Here is a 21106-nt window from a genome sequence, read left to right as displayed (position 1 = left end):
TTGTGTGACTAGGACCACTAGCGCAGTGCTGTATACTAGTAATAAACACAGGCGTCCTTGTCATGTTCCTGACTTTGGTGGAACTGCTTCTACAGTTTAACCACTGAGAATGACATTTGCTGTGGGCTTTTGGTTTATCAAGCTAAGAAGGCCCTTATGATGCCTTGTTTGCCAAGAAATGTAATGAATGGGTGTTGAATCTTGCTAAATGCCTTTTCTGAATCTACTTAAATCATATGGTGTTTCTCTGTAAGGAAGACATTGAGCATATGGTCCAGGAAGCTGAAAAGTACAAAGCTAAAGATAAGCAATGGGACAAGGTATCTTCCAAGAATTTGCTTGAATCCTGTGCATTCAACGTGAAAGCAACTATTATTGGGACTTCCCTGGCGGTCCAGTGGTTAAGACTCCACGCTTCCACTGCAGGGGGCATGGGTTCAATCCCTGGTCGGAGAACTAAGATCCTGCATACCACGCAGTTCAGCCAAGAAATAAAGAAAATAAATAAACAAAACAAAACAGCAACAACAAAACACATGAAAGCAACTGTTGAAGATGAAAAACTTCAAGGAAAGATCAATGATGAGGATAAACAGAAGTGCCTTGACAAGTGTAATGAAATCATCAACTGGCTTGATGAGAACCAGGCTGCTGAGAAGGAAGAATCTGAACATCAGCAGAAAGAGCTGGAGAGTCTGCAAACCCCATCATTACTAAGCTGTACGGAGTGCAGGAGGCATGCCAGGAGGAATGCCTGGGGGCTTCCCTGGTGGTGGAGTTGCTCCATCTGGTGGTGTCTTCCCGGGGTCCATCATAGAAGAGGTCGATTAAGGCAACCTGAGCATAGATTGAGCATTGTTCCACACAAAGCATCGAAGGACCTAAATTTGTAGCAAATTCCATGGTAGCTTTAAAGTTGAGCTGCTATAGTAAATAACTGGGCATTCCTCATTTGCGACAACATGGATGGACCCTGAGGGCATAATACTAAGTGAAATAAGTCAGACAAAGACAAGTACTGGATGATCCAGTACTTATAGGTGGAATCTTTTTTTAAAAAAAACAACTCATAGAAAAAGAGATTAGATTTGTGGTTATCAGACCAGAGGCAGGGGATAGGGGGAGGAGGCATTGGACAAAAGTGGTCAAAAGGTACAAACTTCCAGTTAGATAAATAAGTACTAGGGATGTAATGTACAGCATGATGATTATAGTTACCACTGCCATAAGCTTTCCTATATAGGAAAGCAATTAATAGAGTAAATCCCAAGGGCTCTCATTACAAGGAGAAAAATTGTTTTCTTTATTTTCCTCATTTCTTTTCATTGTGTGTATATGAGATGACAGATATTAACTAAACTTATTGTGATACTCATTACACAAGTATATAAATCGAACCTTAATGCTGTACACCTGAAACTCATACAGTGGTGCACGTCAATTGTATCTCAGTAAAACTAGAAAAAAAAGAATAGGACATTCTTGATATGTGAATATTGAATATGAGCACAGGGAAAGGAAGTAGCATTGCACTTTATGAGCACTGTATTGTAAGTGGAAAATGCAATGTCTTAAATACAACTGTATTTAAAATTGGCACCAGAAAAAGATCTGTTAATGTAATATAATGAATTAATTTAATATATTTTCTAATAACCTGAAATAAACCCTGTACGGTCATGATGAATTTTTTAATACAATACTGGATTGAATGTGCTAATTTAATTAGAATTTTTGCATTTATGTTCTTGAGATTGGACTTTAATTTCCTTTTCTTGTCCTTTCTTTATCCAGTTTTGGTACTAAGGTTATATACAATATTCACAAAGTGAATTGAGTAACTTTCCCTATTTTTCTTGTCTCCAGAACAATTTGCATGATATATAAGGGTTATCTTTTCTTGGAAAACCAGCCCATAAAAATGTTGAGGCCTAGTAGCCTTTGTATGAGGTGGGAGGGGAGCTGGCAGTTTTGATTACCTATTCAGTTTTATTGTTATTGTCTATTCAGGTTTTCATATTCGTGGGTTCATTTTAGTAATTTGTATTTTCTGGGAAGTTATCCATTCACCCAAGTTTGCACATTTCTTGGCACAGAATCGTTGATAGTATTCTTTCCATCAGTCGTGTCTGAGTGCAGGGAAGGGGAACTACTGATTTAACACAACAAACCAGCTGCTTATGAAATTGTTGAAAGGGCTGGAGGAGTGAGCTCTGGGTGGGGCCCCCAGAAATGACTCCCAGGAGAGTCTAGAACTGACCCTCCAGAGGAACTGCCAACCATGCCAACATCAGGAAGGTGGGGAGCCAGAGGCTGCCATGGCGACAGGTGAATTCAGGTACACACGGCAATGGCTGCAACCCAGAATCAGGAAGCCATGACTGACTCCAGCGTCCGCCAGGGTGGCTACACCTACCGACACCTTCAAAGCTGGATCCTGGACTCCGCGTCTCCACACCCTTGTCTGGCAGCCAAAGAAGTGAGTCAAAAGGATCATGGCCACTGCTTCTCTTCCGCCAACCAAATCTCACACAAGTGCAGCTACTGGCAAAATCTAATTCTCATCTAGAAAGCTCGTTGAAATACTGTTTTCAGCTTTGCAGCCTCTGTAGTCAGGAAGACACACTTGAAGCAGGTGGAAATAACTGCCAGCTGCCAGCCAACTATATCTAATCCATCTCGTGATTTTTTAAAAATCTCTACTTTATGTGCAGTTATGTGCACTCTGTTAGCCTAAGATTGTTTATCCCTGCCTCCCCTCTCTCTTTTCTCAATTGGTTTGCTAGATATCTGCCTATTTTGTCTTTTTAGAAAATCCTGCTTTTGGTTTTATTGATCCTCTTTGTTTTGTTCCATCAGTTCGTGCTTTCATCTTTATCCTTTTGTCCTTTCTGCATTCATTGGGTTCAGTCTCTAGCCTTTTTGTTCTCTAGCCTTAAGTTGAACCCTAAATAATATGTTTTCAATCTTCCTTTTTTCCTACTAAATGCACTGCTTTATCTGCATCCCTCAATGTTTGAGATTTTGTGTATTTTATAGGGTTTTGTTGTCAGTGTTTTCCCTTAATTTCTCATTTGTCTTTTGACTTTGATTTGCTTACTATGGTGGCTTCTTTCTTTTCTCCCCCCCCCTCCTTTTTTTTTCCTACTCAGAACTTTGTGGTCAAAGCTGGAAAGACTTTCTTCATTTCAGTTATGAAGGAATTCTATGTTTCCTTCTACTTTTATGGTTTTATGTTGTACATTTATCTTTAATCGTTAACTATTTAGAGTTTTTCTGGTGTACACTTTGTGGTAGGGATTCAACTTTTTTTTTCCATATGGTAATCTTTTTTCCCATTGATTTAGGATAGTCCTTTAACATATATAAACATTTTCTTATGTACTTTAATCCTCTAAAAATTTTTATTCGGTTTCATTGCTTTTTCTTTATTCATTCATCAATACTCTGTTTTCATTTTTGAGAGTTTGTGTGTTTTCAGACCTGGAAGGGCTATTTCCCATTCACTGACCTACTTTTTCAGTTTTCCACACTGTTCTTATTTCCATATGAATCACAGCATCACCATTTCCAGTTGTAAATAAGAGTTAGCATTTTTATTGCTCCTGCATCACTTTTATAAATTAAGTGCGACGTTGAGCCTTCTGATCCAAGAACATGGAATGTTTTTCATTCATTCAGGTCTCCTATGGTGTCCTTCAGCGGTATTTTAAAGTTTTCTTCATAGGGGTCTTATACATTTCTTATTAGGTGGATTCTTAGGTATTTGTGCTTGATACAGTTAATTGGCACTTGACATTCATTCCCACCTAACTCTCTGTTCCCCTCTCAATTGCTGGGACTGAAAGGCAAATATTAAAAGAACAACAACAAAAAAAACACACATTTCCCAGACTGTAACAGCTGGAGTTCTGGATATAACTAGCTTTGACAAATCACACGTGTACCTACAAGAGCAGGAAGGTGGAGACCCTGTGGTGGCTGGATGTGAGGCTGGACTGACACGAGTGTTTCCAGGCCCTGGACTCGATATTCTCGTATCTAGTCACCACCTGTAAGGACATGAGGAAATTGTGGTGGCAGAAGCAGCAACAGCTTCCTGACCTCTGAATTACGGCTATGACGATTTGACTTTGAAATCATTAATCCCATGACAGCCCTCAACTTCATATATCTTTTCAAATTTTATCTAATAAACACTCATATAGCACATGCCATCTGCCAGAAGCTGGTATACGCAAATTTTTAAAATTATATCTGTGATTACTTACGCTACTTCCAGCCCTGGCAATGATTTTGGAAGCTCCTAATTCCTTGTATTCCTTTGTGCTTTGAAATATATGGGAGTGGTTTTGGTTTCCTGAATGGAACCCTGATTCAGTATTTTATCTTTTGTGTGACTATTGAATAAAAAGGTCTTCTTCTGGCATTATGTCTTCTGTTTGTGTTTGTAAACACAAAGATCTACCAATTCTTTAGATAGCTACGTTTAAATCTCCCATTATGATTGTAAATTTGTCAAATTCTATTAGGTTTGCTTTAAATATTTTAATGTTCTTTTGTAAGGTGTAAAATATACGGTTCTTATAATTTCTTGGTAGATTGTTTCTTTCAATAGCATAAAATAACCTTTGCACATTTTAATTCCTTTGGTCTGATATTATTATTATATTTGTTACATATAATATTATATTGTTATATGCCAACTTTCTTTAGCCTACTAATTGAGGTGTTTTGCCTTCTTTTTTCTTTTTTTTTTTTGAAGAAAGCAGAACATTCATATCGTTCAAAATTTAAAAGGTTATCCAGTGACGTCTTCCATCCATGGAAGCTACCAGCTACCCAGTTCTCTCCCTCAGTGGAATCTGGAATGTCTTTTTCCATTCCTTTATTTTTAACCTTTCCATATCAAGTTTTTTAGAATTATTTCTTATAAGCAGTATGTAGCTGGATTTTTCAAAATCCAAAAAAAGAATCCCTGCTTTTAATAGAGGAATTTAACCTCATCATATTAATTATGATTACTGATATATTTGGGTGTATATTTGCCATCTTGTTTTTATTCTATTTACTATACTTTTTCTTTGCTTTTCTCTCTCTCTCCTGCTATTGACCTGATAAAATTTTTATTCCATTTTTCTTCTTCTAGTGATTAAGAAGCTATATTGTTTCTATTCTTCCAGTGAAGAATTGCTTGCCTTTAAACACACACACAAAAACCTGTTGTTATAATAATAATTATTGCATTCAAAGTTCACCAACATGGTTTACCAATTTCTTTTTTTTCCTCCTTTACTTCTGGGATCATGCCCTTTCTTTTTTTTGATTCATTTTTATTCCTGCTGAAGCATAGTTTTTAGCTGTCCTTCCAGTGAGGGTCTGTAAATTCTTTTAGTCTTGGTAGTAAGTTCTCTTAGCCTTTTCATGTCTTAAAAGATCTCTATTTTACATACACTATTGATAGGTTAGCTGAGTATAGAATTCTACATCCAAATTATTTTCCCTCAGTACTTTGAAGGTGTTATTTCATTGTCTTTCAGCAACTATTTGTGCTAAGAAGAAGCATACTGTTATTCTGATTGTCATTCTTTTCCAGATAATCTGTTCTTTCCCTTTGGTAGCTTTTAAGATGACTCTTTACTCCTAATATTTTGTAGTTTAACCGCAATGTTCTAAGTGTAGTTTGTTTACTTTTTCTTTTTTCTTTTGTTTTGTTCTTATTTTTTTGTAATCTGCCTCAGCATTCAGTAAGTGTTTTCCATCTGATTAACTTGAGTCCTTCTTAAATCTTGAAAAATTCTCACCTATTTTGTCTTCAAATATTGTCTCTTTGTCATTCTATCTAGTCTCTCCTTCTGGAACTTAAAGAAGTTTTCTCAGTTCCATTTTCCATTTTACTAATTCTCCTTTGAATGTGTCCAGCCTAGTAGTTTTTCATTTTGATGGCTATATTTTTTACATATACATGTTCTTGTCTCATTGCCTCTAGATCTTACTCCACTGAATTATCCCTCTGTTATATCTAAGCATTTTAAAATATACTTATTTTAAAATCTTTTGAATTGGCCTATTATTTCTATTTCCTGATAGAAATTCTCCCATTTCTTGGAATTGTTGATTCTCTTCCATAGGGTTGGACCACAAGTGCTTTGTAATTTATGTTTGAGAGCTTATCTTGGGAATTTTATCCTGCTGTGCCCCTTCCTGTCAACTGGTTTCTCTGGTGCTATGATCTAGCCTAAGCAAGTACAGAGATCCGAGCTAGACCTCGCATTAGGGCTCAGGGCTTTTGCCCCATTTGGATAGTGTGACTCCAGACCCTTCACCAGCTCAGTGAGGTCTCACATGTACAGATGCCTTCCGTTCCTCCCATGGCCACAGACAAATGTCATATTTCTAGTTACAAACCTAAGGTAATTGTATTATTGCTCTCAAATATTCACTGCCCCTCCCTATAGGAAGATTATATTTTCTCACCCCAATAATGTCAGGCTGGGTCAAGTGACTAGCTTTGTCAATAAAAAATGTGGATTAAAATGAAATGTGACACTTCTGAGTAGATGCTCTAAGGGTCTGAGTGCTTCCACCATCTTCTCTTTGTCCTCTGACACAAGAATAGCAACATCCCAGGCAGGGACCATGCCTTCATCCTGGATCCTGAAATGAAGAGGATATGGCATAGAATCGTAGCCAACCTGTGAAAGACATGCAACATGAGCAAAAAACAAGCCTTTGTAGTGTTAAGAAATTAAGATTTGGGGGGTGTTGGTTATCACTGCATAACTTAGTCCAAGGTGACGGATACAAACTTTAAGCTGTCAAGTATAACCACATTTTAAAAATATTTTGTATCACATTTTAAATAACTTCTAAGTGTTTAGAGTGATGCAAAAATTACATAGTCACTGTGCTTTTCTTTTTTATCATAGTAAAATACACATAAAATTTACCATTTTAACCATTTTTTAAGTGTACAATTCAGTGGCATTAAGTACATTCAAAATGTTGTACAGTCATCACCACTATTTATTTCCAGAACTTTTTTCATCATTCCAAACAGAAACATATCTATACCCATTAAACAATAATTCCCCATTCTTCCACCCCCAGCTCCTGGTAACCTCTGCTCTATTTTCTGTCTCTATGAATTTGTGTATTCTAGGTACCTCACATAAGTGGAACCATACAATATATGTCCTTTTGCCTCTGGCTTACTTCACTTAGTATAATGTTTTCAAGGTTCATCTATGTTGTAGCATGTATCAGAATTTCATTCCTTTTTAAGCCTCAGTAATATTCCATTTGTGTGTGTCTCTGTGTGTGTATATACCCCACATTTTGTTTATCCATTTATCTGTTGATGGACATTTGAGTTGTGTCCATCTTTATGGCTATTGTCACTGTGTTTTTTGATCTAGTAGCAGCCAAAAACATGCTATAATAGAAAAATGCCTGAAATATTACACAAAAACCACTATCAGTTGGTGCCTGTTGGGCTCAATATGGAATAGAGAAAACCTTTACTCTTCATTTTTTATATTCCAAAATTATTTAGTTACAATAATTTTTATGCAATTTAAAAAACTAATAAGGGTTTTTAAAAATAAATAGTTCCTTTTGATCAGAAGGGGGATTAACAAGAAACATAACGAATCACTACAAATGTGTTTTTAAAAATTATTAGTAAAAGCTCAGGGTGGTTCCACTAGTTGGTCAGCCGCAGAACATCCATAAATGAAGAAGAGCATTTATTAAAAATTAAAATCACACTGCTGGAAACCGTATATCACTAAATGGGACTCTTGCACATAATATCACTTTTTTCCTCTTATTCTTCTGGATCAGATTTTATGGCTCATAATGATGAATGATTATTAGTAATAACAGTCCCTTTTGAACAAAGCTGAAGCTTATTATAGTACCACACTCCCAGATTCTAAATGTGATTAAGAATATACCCAGTTTCAGCTACATCATTTGTAGTAAAATGCCACCCTTGTGGAACTGCCCTTTGTTTTTTAACTGAAAATGCTACTGTGATTTCCGCTGTTCAAACTGTGTTAACATTGCTCCTGACAGGCCCACAGGACATTCTCATGTGCTGTAATTTCCCAGGTGATTAGAATAAAGTTCAAATGGTGCTTCCTGATATCTTGGAAAAGGTTAGGCTCAGGGAAATGGAAACTTTGAATCAAAGGTTTGCTAAATCAGAGTTGGAAAGCCTGGGTTTAGTGCCCAACTACTTCCATCTTCTACTCAATGCAACTTACACTTTCAGCCCTTTGACTAGCAGGAAGATCTCCCATTTAGTTCACGTGCTGGGCTTGTTGGATGCAGCTGCAATAGAATAAATAACTACTCACAACTAACCAACGATGGCACTGAAAAGACCAGCCAGCAATCATGTGCTTTGGGGCTAAATCCCAGAAGTGATTTCAAAGCCAGCTCAACTCCTAAGAGCTCAGGCTGCTGGTCAGTAGTAACTGGAGATCCCCTCACAACCATGGGGCAATCTATATAAAATGAGGATTTAGACTGAGAAGACCTAGGATTAAATTCAGCAGAGCCACCTAGAGCTCCGAGTTGCTGAATCCAATGACTACTTTTCAGTTATCCACTCACCTGATTGTTGGGAGTCATTTAACATCCCCACCTCCCTGCTGGGCCCCTCAACCTCCTTTCCTCCTCTTGCCCCATTTGTCAGTCTCTGGGAGCAGAACCCAGGTTACTTCCTGTATTCCCATCAAAAGCTACTCACTCTTGCCCTGTGTCTCCCGTCTTTGCTACTGGGTCCTCTCTCATCACTTCCTCCTGTCTGGATGATGAGCACAATAGTTTCCTAATTGGTCCTACTGTTCCCAGGCTCTCTCCACCCCTGACTTACCTGAAAGAGCGATCCTCCCTTTTTTTTTTTTTCCCCCGGCCACGATGCACTTGTGGGATTTTAGTTCCCCTGTCCAGGGACTAAACCCGGGCGCTTGGCAGTGAGAGCTCAGAGTCCTAACCACTGGACCACCAGGGAATTCCCAGCGATCCTCCTTAAGGACAAACCTTGCCATGCCATTCCCCTGACTTACATCCTTCAATGGCTCTGTGCCTGTAGGGTAAAGCTCACCTCCTTGGCTGGCACATAAAGCCTTTCCTAATCTGGCCTCTACCCACCCAACTGCACCCCTCACACACTCCTCTGTGCGCTAGCTGACCGAGTGAAATGGCCAGAACAAGCCACGTTCTCTTGCTTTGGTGCGTTCTAAACCCTCTAAGTGTTGCAAATCCTTAAGGGCCTATCTCCCTGAACTGAATTTAAGAATCACTCCTCCAGGAAGCCTTCCTAGACTCCTGAGCTGAATGAGGTGACCATCCTCCAGGATCCACAGCAGCCATTTCATAACCTTTATCCTACCCCTAGACCTCTTTAATGTTTTATTACTGGTCACTTTCCCCACTGGGAGCTCCTCAAGGCTGGGGCACGTCTTCCACATGTGTGTCTAGAGCAGAGCACAGAGAGAAATGAGGCAAAAAGAAGAAAATAAAGCCAAGAAATGACAATAACTTGTTACACAGGGAACCATGTGCTTATTTCTTCTCTTCCTGTTTCCTATGTGTTCTAGTATGTGGATTATACTATTTTTATACATTTAAAAAAAATCAGGTCATTTTTAAGACGTATCCAGTCTCTCCTACAGAGCTCCAATAAGAGAACTTGCTGCCTAAGTAAAGTTTGTCTTTCCTCAGCTCCCTCTGGCTCAAGACCTCAAGCTCCACAAATTCCTCAGAACTGAGCAAAGTAGAAACACTTACTTCAACATTTTCAGCAGACAGAAGGACCACCCACACACACATAAATTCCTTGGCCTTGAAAAGGTTACATTGCTCTAATAGCAGAGTGCCAAAACCCATTTTTGGCCAAAAATTCATCAGACCCTCACTGTATTCACAGCCTAACACAAATGAAGAGGTACATTCACAGACCCTGACTAAGATGTAAAGAGGATGGAGATGATGGAACTTCTGAGTGATATATCCACCACCTTGTCAACTTGAGACATCAATGAAAGATAGGGAAGGAAAAAAAAAAAAAACTCTGAAAATTCTTCTGAAACATTGTCTTCTCAGACAGATATCAAAACTTTCAACCATGCACACTGGCTTGTAATTCTTTTAAATTTGTGAGGAATAAGCCAACCATATAATGTTCAGTCTGACATTTGCTATTATTTTCCCTTAGAAGAAAACAAAAACCTGATTAGTTCCAAAAATAAAACATAAAAGCTCAGTTGAGAAGCAAACCCTGTGGCTTAGAAATCATCACTCTGATTAACAACACATAAGTGTTACCTGATGAATGGATTCTTATCTCAGATGCAATTATCAACAAATTTCTCGTGATCCCCACTGTTTTTATAGTGTATGCCCAGCTCTTGAAGCAATAACTTTAATAGCAATAAAGCAAAGGAAACCTCACCTCAGCACTCAGGCTGACTAGACTGCTTCCCCCCCTCAGTCAACAGAGACCATGGAATGAGGTGTTCAAACCAGGCTCAAGAGCTGTCCAGGAAGTTACCTATTTCTCTGCCCTCAGAAGTCCTTGCATCTGGCTCCTGGAGGGGTAAGCTTCACAATTAAGCCCATTGCTAGAGTCTGCTGAGACAATCAGGACAAGTAGGACCTCTGCCCTCAGGAAATCCTGGCCTAAGTCTTGGCTGGCCTCCATCCTGGGGATGACTCCACCAAGCGTTGGCGGTACCAGAGCAAGGTGCTTCTGCCAGTGGGGCTAGAGCTTCATCCAAGTCAAAGGGGCCACCGGAGTACAAGAAGGTCAAATCTGGACTCCCTTTTCTCCTGGAAGTTGTGGGTGTGGGGTGTGGGCAAGGATCACACAGAGGAGAGAGACATGGGGTAAGAGGGGAGTTGGAGAGGGTAATGTGGCCTTTTCACTAGGAAAACTGAAAGGGTCTGGCAGGCATCTGTATCACTGAGGACATACTCTAAACAAGTATGGCATTTAGAAGGTTCAATGTCCAAGACTTTTTATTCAACTCAACACATATTACGTGCCTACAGGTACCCATCATCATCGACTGGAAACGTACCTCACGTAGATTACTTATGTTCTTACCACAGAGAAGAGTAGTTAAAAGGGAGAAAGAGAGAATGTGAAAGCAGGTCAGAAGAAGATCAAATGATTGATTCAAAGCCTCACGACCATGAGAGGCACCGTCACAGCCAGGAGACACCTTTTGTGCTTCATCCACCATTGGTTTATTGCAAAGTGAAGTTTAGGTTCAAAACAAAAGGGAAATAAGTCTACCAAGAATGAATTACACTAATCAGTGAAGTCAACACACCAGACAGGAACATGTATTTAGTATCAGCTGTAGGTGGTTCTCAAAGTCAAAATTTATTAACTATTCAAATGGTCAAGCTGTACAGATTTTTTTCAGATGTACATACAACATATGTATATCATAACAAAGTTATTTTGTAATAAAATATTATTTCCTTAGAGACTAAAGGAACCACTAATTAATTAAATATTTGATGCACGTTTATAGGTACTATTAAAGATTTGACATAAATATGTAAGTCACATAGCCGAATCAGAAAAGCTATGACCCATATGATTGCATACTTTACTAATCCCATATTAAAGTAGAAAACAAAATTATGACACATAAATTGAGCTGATTTTAAGAATCTTTTTATTAGAAGATAAAAGTGATGTCCATTTAAACCATCATTCCTAAAAGAGCTTCTAAACAATAAAACTACTACCTTAAATCCCAAACTATGATACAATCTTTACTATCCAAATTACCCTCTCTATTGGTTGATAGTACATCTGATCCCTCTATGATAAAGGCAATGGCCATTAACGATGACAATTAGCAGTAGTTATGTATACATAGCAGAAGTATAGACCATATGGTACAACTGACATACACACATTTTTGAATCACTACTCCTACTGAGAATAGGGTCAATGAAAATAATGATTAAAACTAACGGACATTTTATCTGTTCAGTCATTTGCTATCTTTAGGAGTAAACGCCACACAACACTCATATTATTTTTTCCATAAAATCTTTACATGTCCAAGATACTTTTCAATCCAGGTTCAGATTCTTAACAGTGAAAAGATATTCATCTTCTTTCCTACCTCCATGGACTTAATCAGGCCTGCATTCACCAGGCGCACAGAAATATTAGTAACTGGAAAGACGATTTGACTGTAGACTGTTTGCAAAACAGGAGTGCTCTATTTTAAGGCAAGTATCTTTATCACATACATACATAACAATTTATTCATTGGTGAACTTTATCATATGACAGTACAAAATTCAACAGAGAAACTGAGGTATAACTTTACTTAACATAAATACAAATGTCAGAAAGTGTAAGGACATTCTCAATGTGCTTAACATATTTCACCAAAAACTAAATAGAGAACTCTTCTCAAAGTTCTTATATGTCCAGAAATACCCAAGATTCTGAATTCTAGAAAAAATACTAGAAATTAAATACTCTAAAATCTTTGCAATAAGGCTCTCCACATAAGGCTACCTTTGATATAAGGCTACTTCAAACTTGGTCTGAAAATAGCAAAAATGTGCACCAAAATTCAAGCTATTCTTAACTAAAGAGAGAGGACTTGGTTTCATGAGGGATAGTGAGGTGATGAGTTTATTGAGCAAAATTAAATTTAGGAAAAAGCAAATTTTAAAATACATCAAATAAAAAGTTTCCTATCATTTTTTAACATAAAGCTGAACTACTGTGATATAAAAATGACTGAATGTGTAAGGTACTTTTTAGGGCAAAACAGACACACCTTTACATAAATAATTTAAATGGAATATAATCCATAACTTGGTATATATAATATATTTTTAAAAATCTACACTCTGTGACCTTTACAAAAGTAGATCTATTCTTTACTTTCAAGTTAGAAACAGTGTAACAGTTTATCTTTGGATATTTCCAGTCAATGGCTGTATAAAATGAGAGATAATACAAATCTGTCATAGGCCATTCGGTGCATTAACATGTAAGCCATCAGTTTGGGGCCCTAAAAGAGAAAAAATGATTAATACCACATAAAGTGGAAAAAATATACCCCAGATTTCTGCTCTAGTCCAAAAACTTACAGTCCTTCAGTATTTTTAATTATTGAATAGTTTGATGCAATGACATTCAGTGAAAAAATCTGATTACTAACTATATTCACGTTAAAATGTTTTCCTTAAAATGCAAATTGACCGTATTCATTATGCTTAAATACAAAGGTAAACTAATGACAAGGTGATTTTTTTTTAAGTTTGACAATTACAGCATTCATTTCCTCTGTCAAAGTCCCGGTGATATTAACAAGAAAAAATATTCCAATTATTTTCACCTAATACTTTAATCAAATACTCTAGAAAAATATTGTTCTAAAGGAAGTGCAGCAGGAATTGCTTATTACATTTCCAAATTAGATCAACATAAGAAAAACAAAATGGAGTTCAAAAAATTAGACCATGTAACTGAATAAATAATAACAATAATGACAAATAATATCCCAAATTTGGAAAATTTAAGAGCAAAACATTTTGGTAACCTCATTCTTGATGACATATGAACAAAAGGAATTTAAGACTGTGGATGGAAAAATGGAAGTTTCCATCAAAAGAGGAATACACAGAGTAACCAGAAAGATTCACAACCCCTAAATTCCACTTCCACAGTGATGTCAGGCATCATCTGGTTGTGGAGCCTCCTGCCAATTCCTACAGGAACAGGCACAAAGCACCCTCAAGTTTTTGATTCTTTGCAAAAATGTCCTGACATTGATTGGTTAACAGAGGGTGGGAGGAAAGGAGTGGTAAGTGTAGATACCAAGTTAAGCGCTCCTTTGTTTGAAGGGATCTAGAAACCTGCTTATTTAGTAATTAACCCAACATACCACTGACTTCAAACACTTGCACCTCTAGAGACAGCCACAAACCAGCCACTGCTTCTTTTTCTCTTCAGTCCCACGCCCGCCTCAGCGCACTGCTCCCCGCTCTACTGTACACTGGGGCTTCTTGTGTCGCTCACACTCCTAACACCTCAACCAGCCACTGCTTCTGTCCACAGGACCATTCACTCTCATACCTGTGGCTAATCACAACCGCACCTGGAGCTCTGGCTGAGCTTTCTCCTTTGAGTGCACCAGACAAGGCCAATCACTAAGTGCCTGCTACTACTGCCTGCTCATCACATCCAATCAGCAAAACCATAAACGTGGTGGCCCAGGGTGTGGTTCTGTGCAGCAGCTCTGCGGACCGTATCATGGTCCTTCCTATAGCTACCCTGCCCACGGCAACATCTCCACCTCAAAAAGACTGCTTTCCCCAAGCCTGGAAGACTACCCTCCAACCTGCATATGACAGTAAGGCTAAGCTAATACTACTCTGGAATTTGAACAGGGAAAAAAGAATAGATTCAACCAGTGGAAATCAACAAGCAGAGAAGATACTGGAAGAGGTGCAGAGATGCCACACTGCTGAGAGTGATGCCAACCCTGAGAGGCAGGAGGAGAGACATCAGAACTGCCAGACTTGGTCAGGCAGCTGCTGCTGCACCTTTACAATTAATACCTACTACCTCGGTGCCCTGCGTGCTTCCCTGTATATACTGCTAGTTATACTTTTTTTTTTCTCTTAGCAAATTTTGATTCTTGGGATGACCAACTAGGGTCTGAGATTTATTTTCAGAATACTTAATAAAAGTACTAAGGAAAAATAAAAGAATTATGAAACATTAGTACATTATTTCTTAAGAAAAAGTTGCCATAATTTATATTGCTCTATAAATTTTAGGAATTGTGTCTATTATTCAAGCATTTGATGACTAGTAATTGGAAATCCTATTATTTCTAAGAACAGTTGTTAAGAATAGTACTGAATACATTTGTAGGAAAGTACACCTCTCTTTGAAACCTTTTTTTCCCAAACATCTTTAGTAAACATGTAACATTACAGATGTAGCATGCCCAAAATCTAGGATCATAACTCCACTAGGTTTGACATTTGCATTTCCATTGAAGATTATTAATATTCACCCAGCACATTCATGAGATTTATTAAAAATGTAGCCATTAACCAAAGGCCCTTGGGGCATATGTACAAAATTAGAGAACTGTAGTATTCAGTCAAATACTACATTAGCAATATTACTCATGAAAAAAAATGCCAGTGGAGCTCTGTCCATTAAAAGATAGTCAGACTTGAAAACTCGACCTTGCAGGTGATCTTCCAAACCATTTGGGGAAGCGTTGTTTACAAATAACATTGAACTTTTCACCAGTTATTTTACTGACATAATTTCCTACAGGAATTTCAGAATGATTATATTCATGGCTAGGGTTACATTAAAAAATCTGGGCTTAGTATTTGTGTAAAGGAAGCTCAGAATAGGTCTTCTGAGCAGAACAGGAGGGTTTTTTCAAAAGGCATCTGCCAGGGCAAGGGCAGCTGATGGTCATCCCTGTGTGCCCCACAGGGCCCAGCACGGAAGTCAGGCAAAAGCTCCTACTACATGCACACAAGGGATTAAAAATAAGAATAATAATTTTTTAAAAAGCCTTTCCTACAGCAATGCTTCAGGTCAATTAACTATCAAGTGTTGTTTTTGAGATGGCTTCTTCCCCATCCCAGTAATTCAGTGATACTTGCACTTCCTGTAAGTACTATGAAAAGATGCAGACAAACACACTAGGAAACCCAATTCCAGGAAGCTGGTTCTCAAGCTTTTCTACCAAGGTATCCCCAAGATAGGCAGAAGAAGAAAATTGCAACAGCTCTAATCCCGACTGTTCAGGGAGATAGAGTCCGCCTTTATCCACACCCTCTGGCATTCTCCTAGTACTCCTGTAATATCTAAGTCTGAGAAGCAAAAAGTCAGGTAATAAAAAGGCAATAAAATAAACCAACCAACAGAAACAAATTATCTCTCATGTCTGTGTGTCTCTGTATCTTCAGGCAAGTAAACACAAACTCAAATTAACTTGGGTTAATGAAGAGAATCAGTTTAATAGTCTTAGAAACCATTAAATGTGTATCAATTGACAAACTGTAAAAACCATCAAGAAGCGCTTCTATGGCTTCAACCTGATTAGCATCTTGTATAGATTTAGAAACTCGCTTCAGAAAATTATTTCCTGACACAAATAGTATGAGAACTCAACTCACAACAAAATCTGCCCATCTCTTCATTAAAACACATTGTTAGAATCCAACACCCTTTCATGATAAAAACACTCAAGAAACTAGGTATACAAGTTCCTCAACCTGATCGCAGGCATCTACGAAAAACCCACAGCTAACATTATACTTAATAGTGGAAGACTAGAAGTTTTCCCCCTAAGATCAGGAATAAGAAAAGGATGTCCATTCTCACAACTCCTATTTGACATTGTACTAGAAGTTCTAGCCAGGGTAATTAGGCAAGAGAGGGAAAAAAAGGAAGTAAAAAGTAAAACTATCTCTCTTTGCAGATGACATTATCTTATATATAGAAAACAATAAAAAAAATTATCAAAAAACGATTAGAACTAACAAACAAGTTCGGCAAGGCTATAAGATACAAGATCAATATACAAAAATCAGTTGTATTTCTATACACTAGCAATGAACAATCTGAAAAAGAAATTAAGAACACAATTCCATTAACAATAGCATCAAAAAGAATAAACACAAGAATAAATTAAATCAAAGAAGCACAAGACTTGTACACTGAAAGCTATAAAACATTGGAAGAAATTAAAGAAGACTTAAGTAAATGGAAAGACATCCTATGTCCATGGATCGGAAGACTTAGTATTGTCAGGATGGAAAAACTCCCCTAATTGATCTACAGATTCAATGTAATCCCTATCAAAATTCCAACTGCCTTTTTTGCAGAAATGGACAAGCTGATCCTAAAATTCATATGGAAATGCAAGAAACCCAGATAGCCAAAACAGTCTTGTAAAAGAAGAGGAACTCATATTTCCTGACCTCTAAACTTACTATAAAGCTACAGTCTTCTATGTGGTTTTGGCATAAGAGTACACATGTAGATCAATGGAAAAGAATTGAGAATCCAGATAAACCCACAAATCTATGGTCATCCAGTTTTTGACAAGTATGCCAATACCACTCAGTGGTGGAAAGAATGGTCTTTTCAACAAATGATACAGGGACAACTGTATAACCACCTCCAAAAGAATGAAGTTTGACCCCTACCTCACACCATATATAAAAAATTAACTCAAAATGGATCAGAGACCTGAAAGTAAGAGCTAATACAATAAAAATTTTAGAAGGAAACAGAAGAGTAAATCTTCATTACCTTGAGTTCTTTAAGATACAATATCAAGGGCTTCCCTGGTGGCGCAGTGGTTGAGAGTCTGCCTGCCAATGCAGGGGACGCGGGTTCGAGCCCTGGTCTGGGAAGATCCCACATGCCGCGGAGCAACTCGGCCTGTGAGCCACAATTACTGAGCCTGCACGTCTGGAGCCTGTGCTCCGCAACAAGAGAGGCCGCGATAGTGAGAGGCCCGCGCACCACGATGAAGAGTGGCCCCCGCTTGCCACAACTAGAGAAAGCCCTCGCACAGAAACGAAGACCCAACAAAGCCATACATACATACATACATACATACATAAATAAAAAGAATGTAAGCAGACAAGAATAGCATTAAAAAAATAAAAAATAAAAAATAAATTTAAAAAAAAGATACAATACCGAAAGCACAAAAGACAAGAGAAAAAATAAATTGGACTACATCAAAAGTTAAAACTTGCATGCTGCAAATGATATCATTAAGAAAATGAAAAGACAACCCCTTCATCTGAGAGAAAATATTTGCAAATCATATATCTGATAAAGTTCAGTATCCAGAATATATAAAGAACTCTTAAAATTCAACAATTAAAAAAATCCATTTTTTAAAAATGGTCAAAGGATTTGAATAGACCTTTCTCCCTAGAGGGTATATAAATAATCAATAAGCACATGAAAAGATGCTCAACATCATTAGTCATTAGGAAAATGCAAATCAAAATCACAGTGAGATATTAGCTCACACGGACCAGGATGCTATTATTTAAAAAAAAAAAAAGGACAAGGAATAATTGTTGGGGAGGATGTGAAGAGATTGGAACCTTTATATATTGCCAGTGGGAATGCTAAATGGTTCACCTGCTTTGAAAAATAGTATGACAGTTCCTCAAAAAGTTAAACATGGTGTTACCATATGACCAGGAATTTCATTCCTAGGCATATACCCAAGAAAATGAAAAACCTATGTTCACACAAAAACTTGTACATGAATGTTCATAACAGCATTGTTCACAACAGTCAAAAAGTAAAAATAACACAAATGTCCATCAAAAGAGAAATAGATAAACAAAATGTGGTACATCCATACAATAGAATATTATTCAGCAATAAAAAGAATGAAGTATTGATCCATGCTACAATATAGATGAATCTTGAAACATTATGCTAAGTGAAAGAAGATGGACACAAGGGCCACATGTTTCCATTTATACGAAATGTCCAGAATTGGCAAATCCCTAGAGACAGAAAGTAGATTAATGGTTGTCAGGAGATGGGTAAGGGAGGAATGAGGAGTTACTGCAAATGAGTATGGGGTACATGAAAATGTTCTAGAATTAGAACATTTAGTGGTGATGGTTACATAGTTCTGTGAGTATACTGAAAACCACAGATTTATATACTTTAAAATGATACATTTTATGGTATGTGAATTATATCTCAATTTGTAAAAAATACATAAATATATTATTAAGACCACCTCATATTTATTTAGTTCCTCTTTTTAACTCCCCTAACTAACCTTCCAAAATCACCTAAAGCTTATCAACAAAACCACAATGCTTACAATTGATCCATCAATTTAGTCAGATATCCAGTAACTACTTCTCACTCCCCTCCCCAGCCACTCACTTGCCACTTGGCATGGTGAAGACATGTTTAACCTCACTTGTGAGGTTTTAAACAGAATAAGATGTGAATTACTAAACTGAGAAAGGGAAAGGCAGAAAAGATTTAGAAGAGGCAATAAAAAGAAGGTATCCACTCTTTCATCCCCAGCTACCCCTTAGAACTTTTGAGGGGATCAGGAAATCACATCCAAAAGCTAATAAAAATTAGCTGATAACAATTCTCATTAAGTTAAATGTTCTAATTCCTCAAATCTGATTTCACACATAGCAGCTTTTCAATAATTTGATACGAGTCTGATCCCCATGCAAGTATGTTCTTCACAAGAGACCTCATTCTTACATACATGAAAAGTCAAATCTAAAAAACATAGAGTTCAGGGGACAATAACACAACAGAAGGATGACTCACAGGTTAAAAGGATTCCCTAACCGAATTCCTATACACATCCATTATTGTGTATATGAAATATGATGAAATTTACAAAAAATTTTTTCATACTGTTTGGAAACCTATTTATTACAAAAAGGGGATGCACCTAATTATTTCTTGCATGCTACAATGCTCCTATCTCTGCCATGCACTGCAGCACAGAAAAGTGCATAAATAAAAACTGTATTTAAGAAAAAGACACAAACATACATATGCTCAATTTCTTTCCGACCTTTTTAAACTGAGTGACTGGAAGAGCTAATTAAAGGTGATTTTCCTTATGTAAGCCAAAGCTTTCAAGAAGGGGACGATGACCCATTATTCTAATTTTAAAATTATACTATACTTATATAAAACCATACTATACTTATTTAATTTGTATTATTTATTTTTTTTATAAAAAACCTTCCAATGGTAAAGATTATTGAATGAATAAAAATACAGGTAAGAAGTTAGGCAGTTTATCTCAAAGCAAAAAAAAATCTAAACTTTCCACTTCTGTTCAATGAACAAAAATAAACAGCCTTTCACATGGACCTGAAAGCTAAGCCTTATATTGATTTCATAATTTTGCATTTTACTTCCAAATGTTTCATATGAAAGAGTGGCTATGGCTAAAAAAATGAGGGAAAAAAAATATGCACAGCTATGGCCACACACACAATTCTCTTGTATCAGAGTCGAGGATTTAAACTCAAATACTGCTCTCCACTAAGGAAGTAAAATTCTCCTGCCCTCTGCATTGTAGAGAAGGAAAGCATGGAATTCCACTGGAGCTCCAAGATCAAGTTTGTAACGTACAGTTAAAAAGCAATATGTTAAGTTGAATAAATCCCTGTATTTTATTTTATTTTTTAAAATATGGAACGCTTCATGAATTTGCGTGTCATCCTCTTGCAGGGGCCATGCTAATCTCTGTATTGCTCCAATTTTAGTATATGCGCTGCTGAAGCGAGCAAAAATCCCTGTATTTTAATACAGCAAAACCCCTGTCATTACTAACACTTCTTTTCTCTAATGGAAAAAAAAAAAACCATTTTATAACAATAAACCCTACAAATGGCCTGCACTCTGTCATGGGCAGAATTATAGAATTATTTCAAAACAATTAAAATAATTGAAGTCTAGGAGGGGAAAACCTACCAAGTACAAAGTCATGGTAAATTTTAGTTTTAGTTTCAATACAACATTGCATAAATTAAGTAAAAGCACTACTCCAGACATAAATGATATAGCATTACTTAGTCCTGGTAGGTGAACTCCAAATAATATATACTCCCTCTGGCTTTCATCCACTAAGTGTATATTGGTATAGTGTTGATAGTTTAAAATATAAATCAAAGGATGCTCATCAAAGCTATGTAAAATTAATTTGTTCAAATTATAGCAAAAATGCAGATTATCCAATTCAATTCCATAACAAATAATAAACCCACAACTGAGCTACACCAACAGTCAAAAGTTTAAGTGCTTATTGGGAATGTCTGGGAGAATTGGAAAAATCTGAAAGTTTATATGCATAAGTGTGGAATTGCTAAAAGAAAAATAAAAGTTAATGACAGAATGGGACAATATAATCATGCTTGTGGATGACATTTCACAAGTCTATGGAAGGCTCAACAGCATGGGGCAGCAAATTATTAGTTTACTTTTCAGGGGCAGAACTGATATGCCCAGTCCTCCAAGTACAGATGGGTC

General features: G+C 37.1%; 1 protein-coding gene and 1 pseudogene across 1 annotated transcript; one reads left to right on the top strand and one right to left on the bottom strand.

Annotated features, from left to right (window-relative positions):
* Nucleotides 1-257: 257 nt before the first annotated feature.
* LOC103010414 (heat shock cognate 71 kDa protein-like) lies at nt 258-831 on the top strand. The gene is given in 4 exon segments (XM_028162314.2): nt 258-357; nt 535-696; nt 699-722; nt 725-831. Coding segments are annotated over 4 exon segments (381 nt in total). The 5' UTR covers nt 258-269.
* Nucleotides 832-20263: 19432 nt separating this feature from the next.
* On the bottom strand, nt 20264-20363 carry LOC114235815 (U6 spliceosomal RNA; annotated as a pseudogene).
* Nucleotides 20364-21106: the final 743 nt, after the last annotated feature.

Source organism: Balaenoptera acutorostrata, chromosome 12, assembly GCF_949987535.1.
Source record: "Balaenoptera acutorostrata chromosome 12, mBalAcu1.1, whole genome shotgun sequence".
Classification (NCBI taxonomy): Eukaryota; Metazoa; Chordata; class Mammalia; order Artiodactyla; family Balaenopteridae; genus Balaenoptera; species Balaenoptera acutorostrata.
The sequence above is the reverse complement of the archived record's forward strand: the minus strand, read 5'-3'. Positions and strand labels throughout refer to the sequence as shown.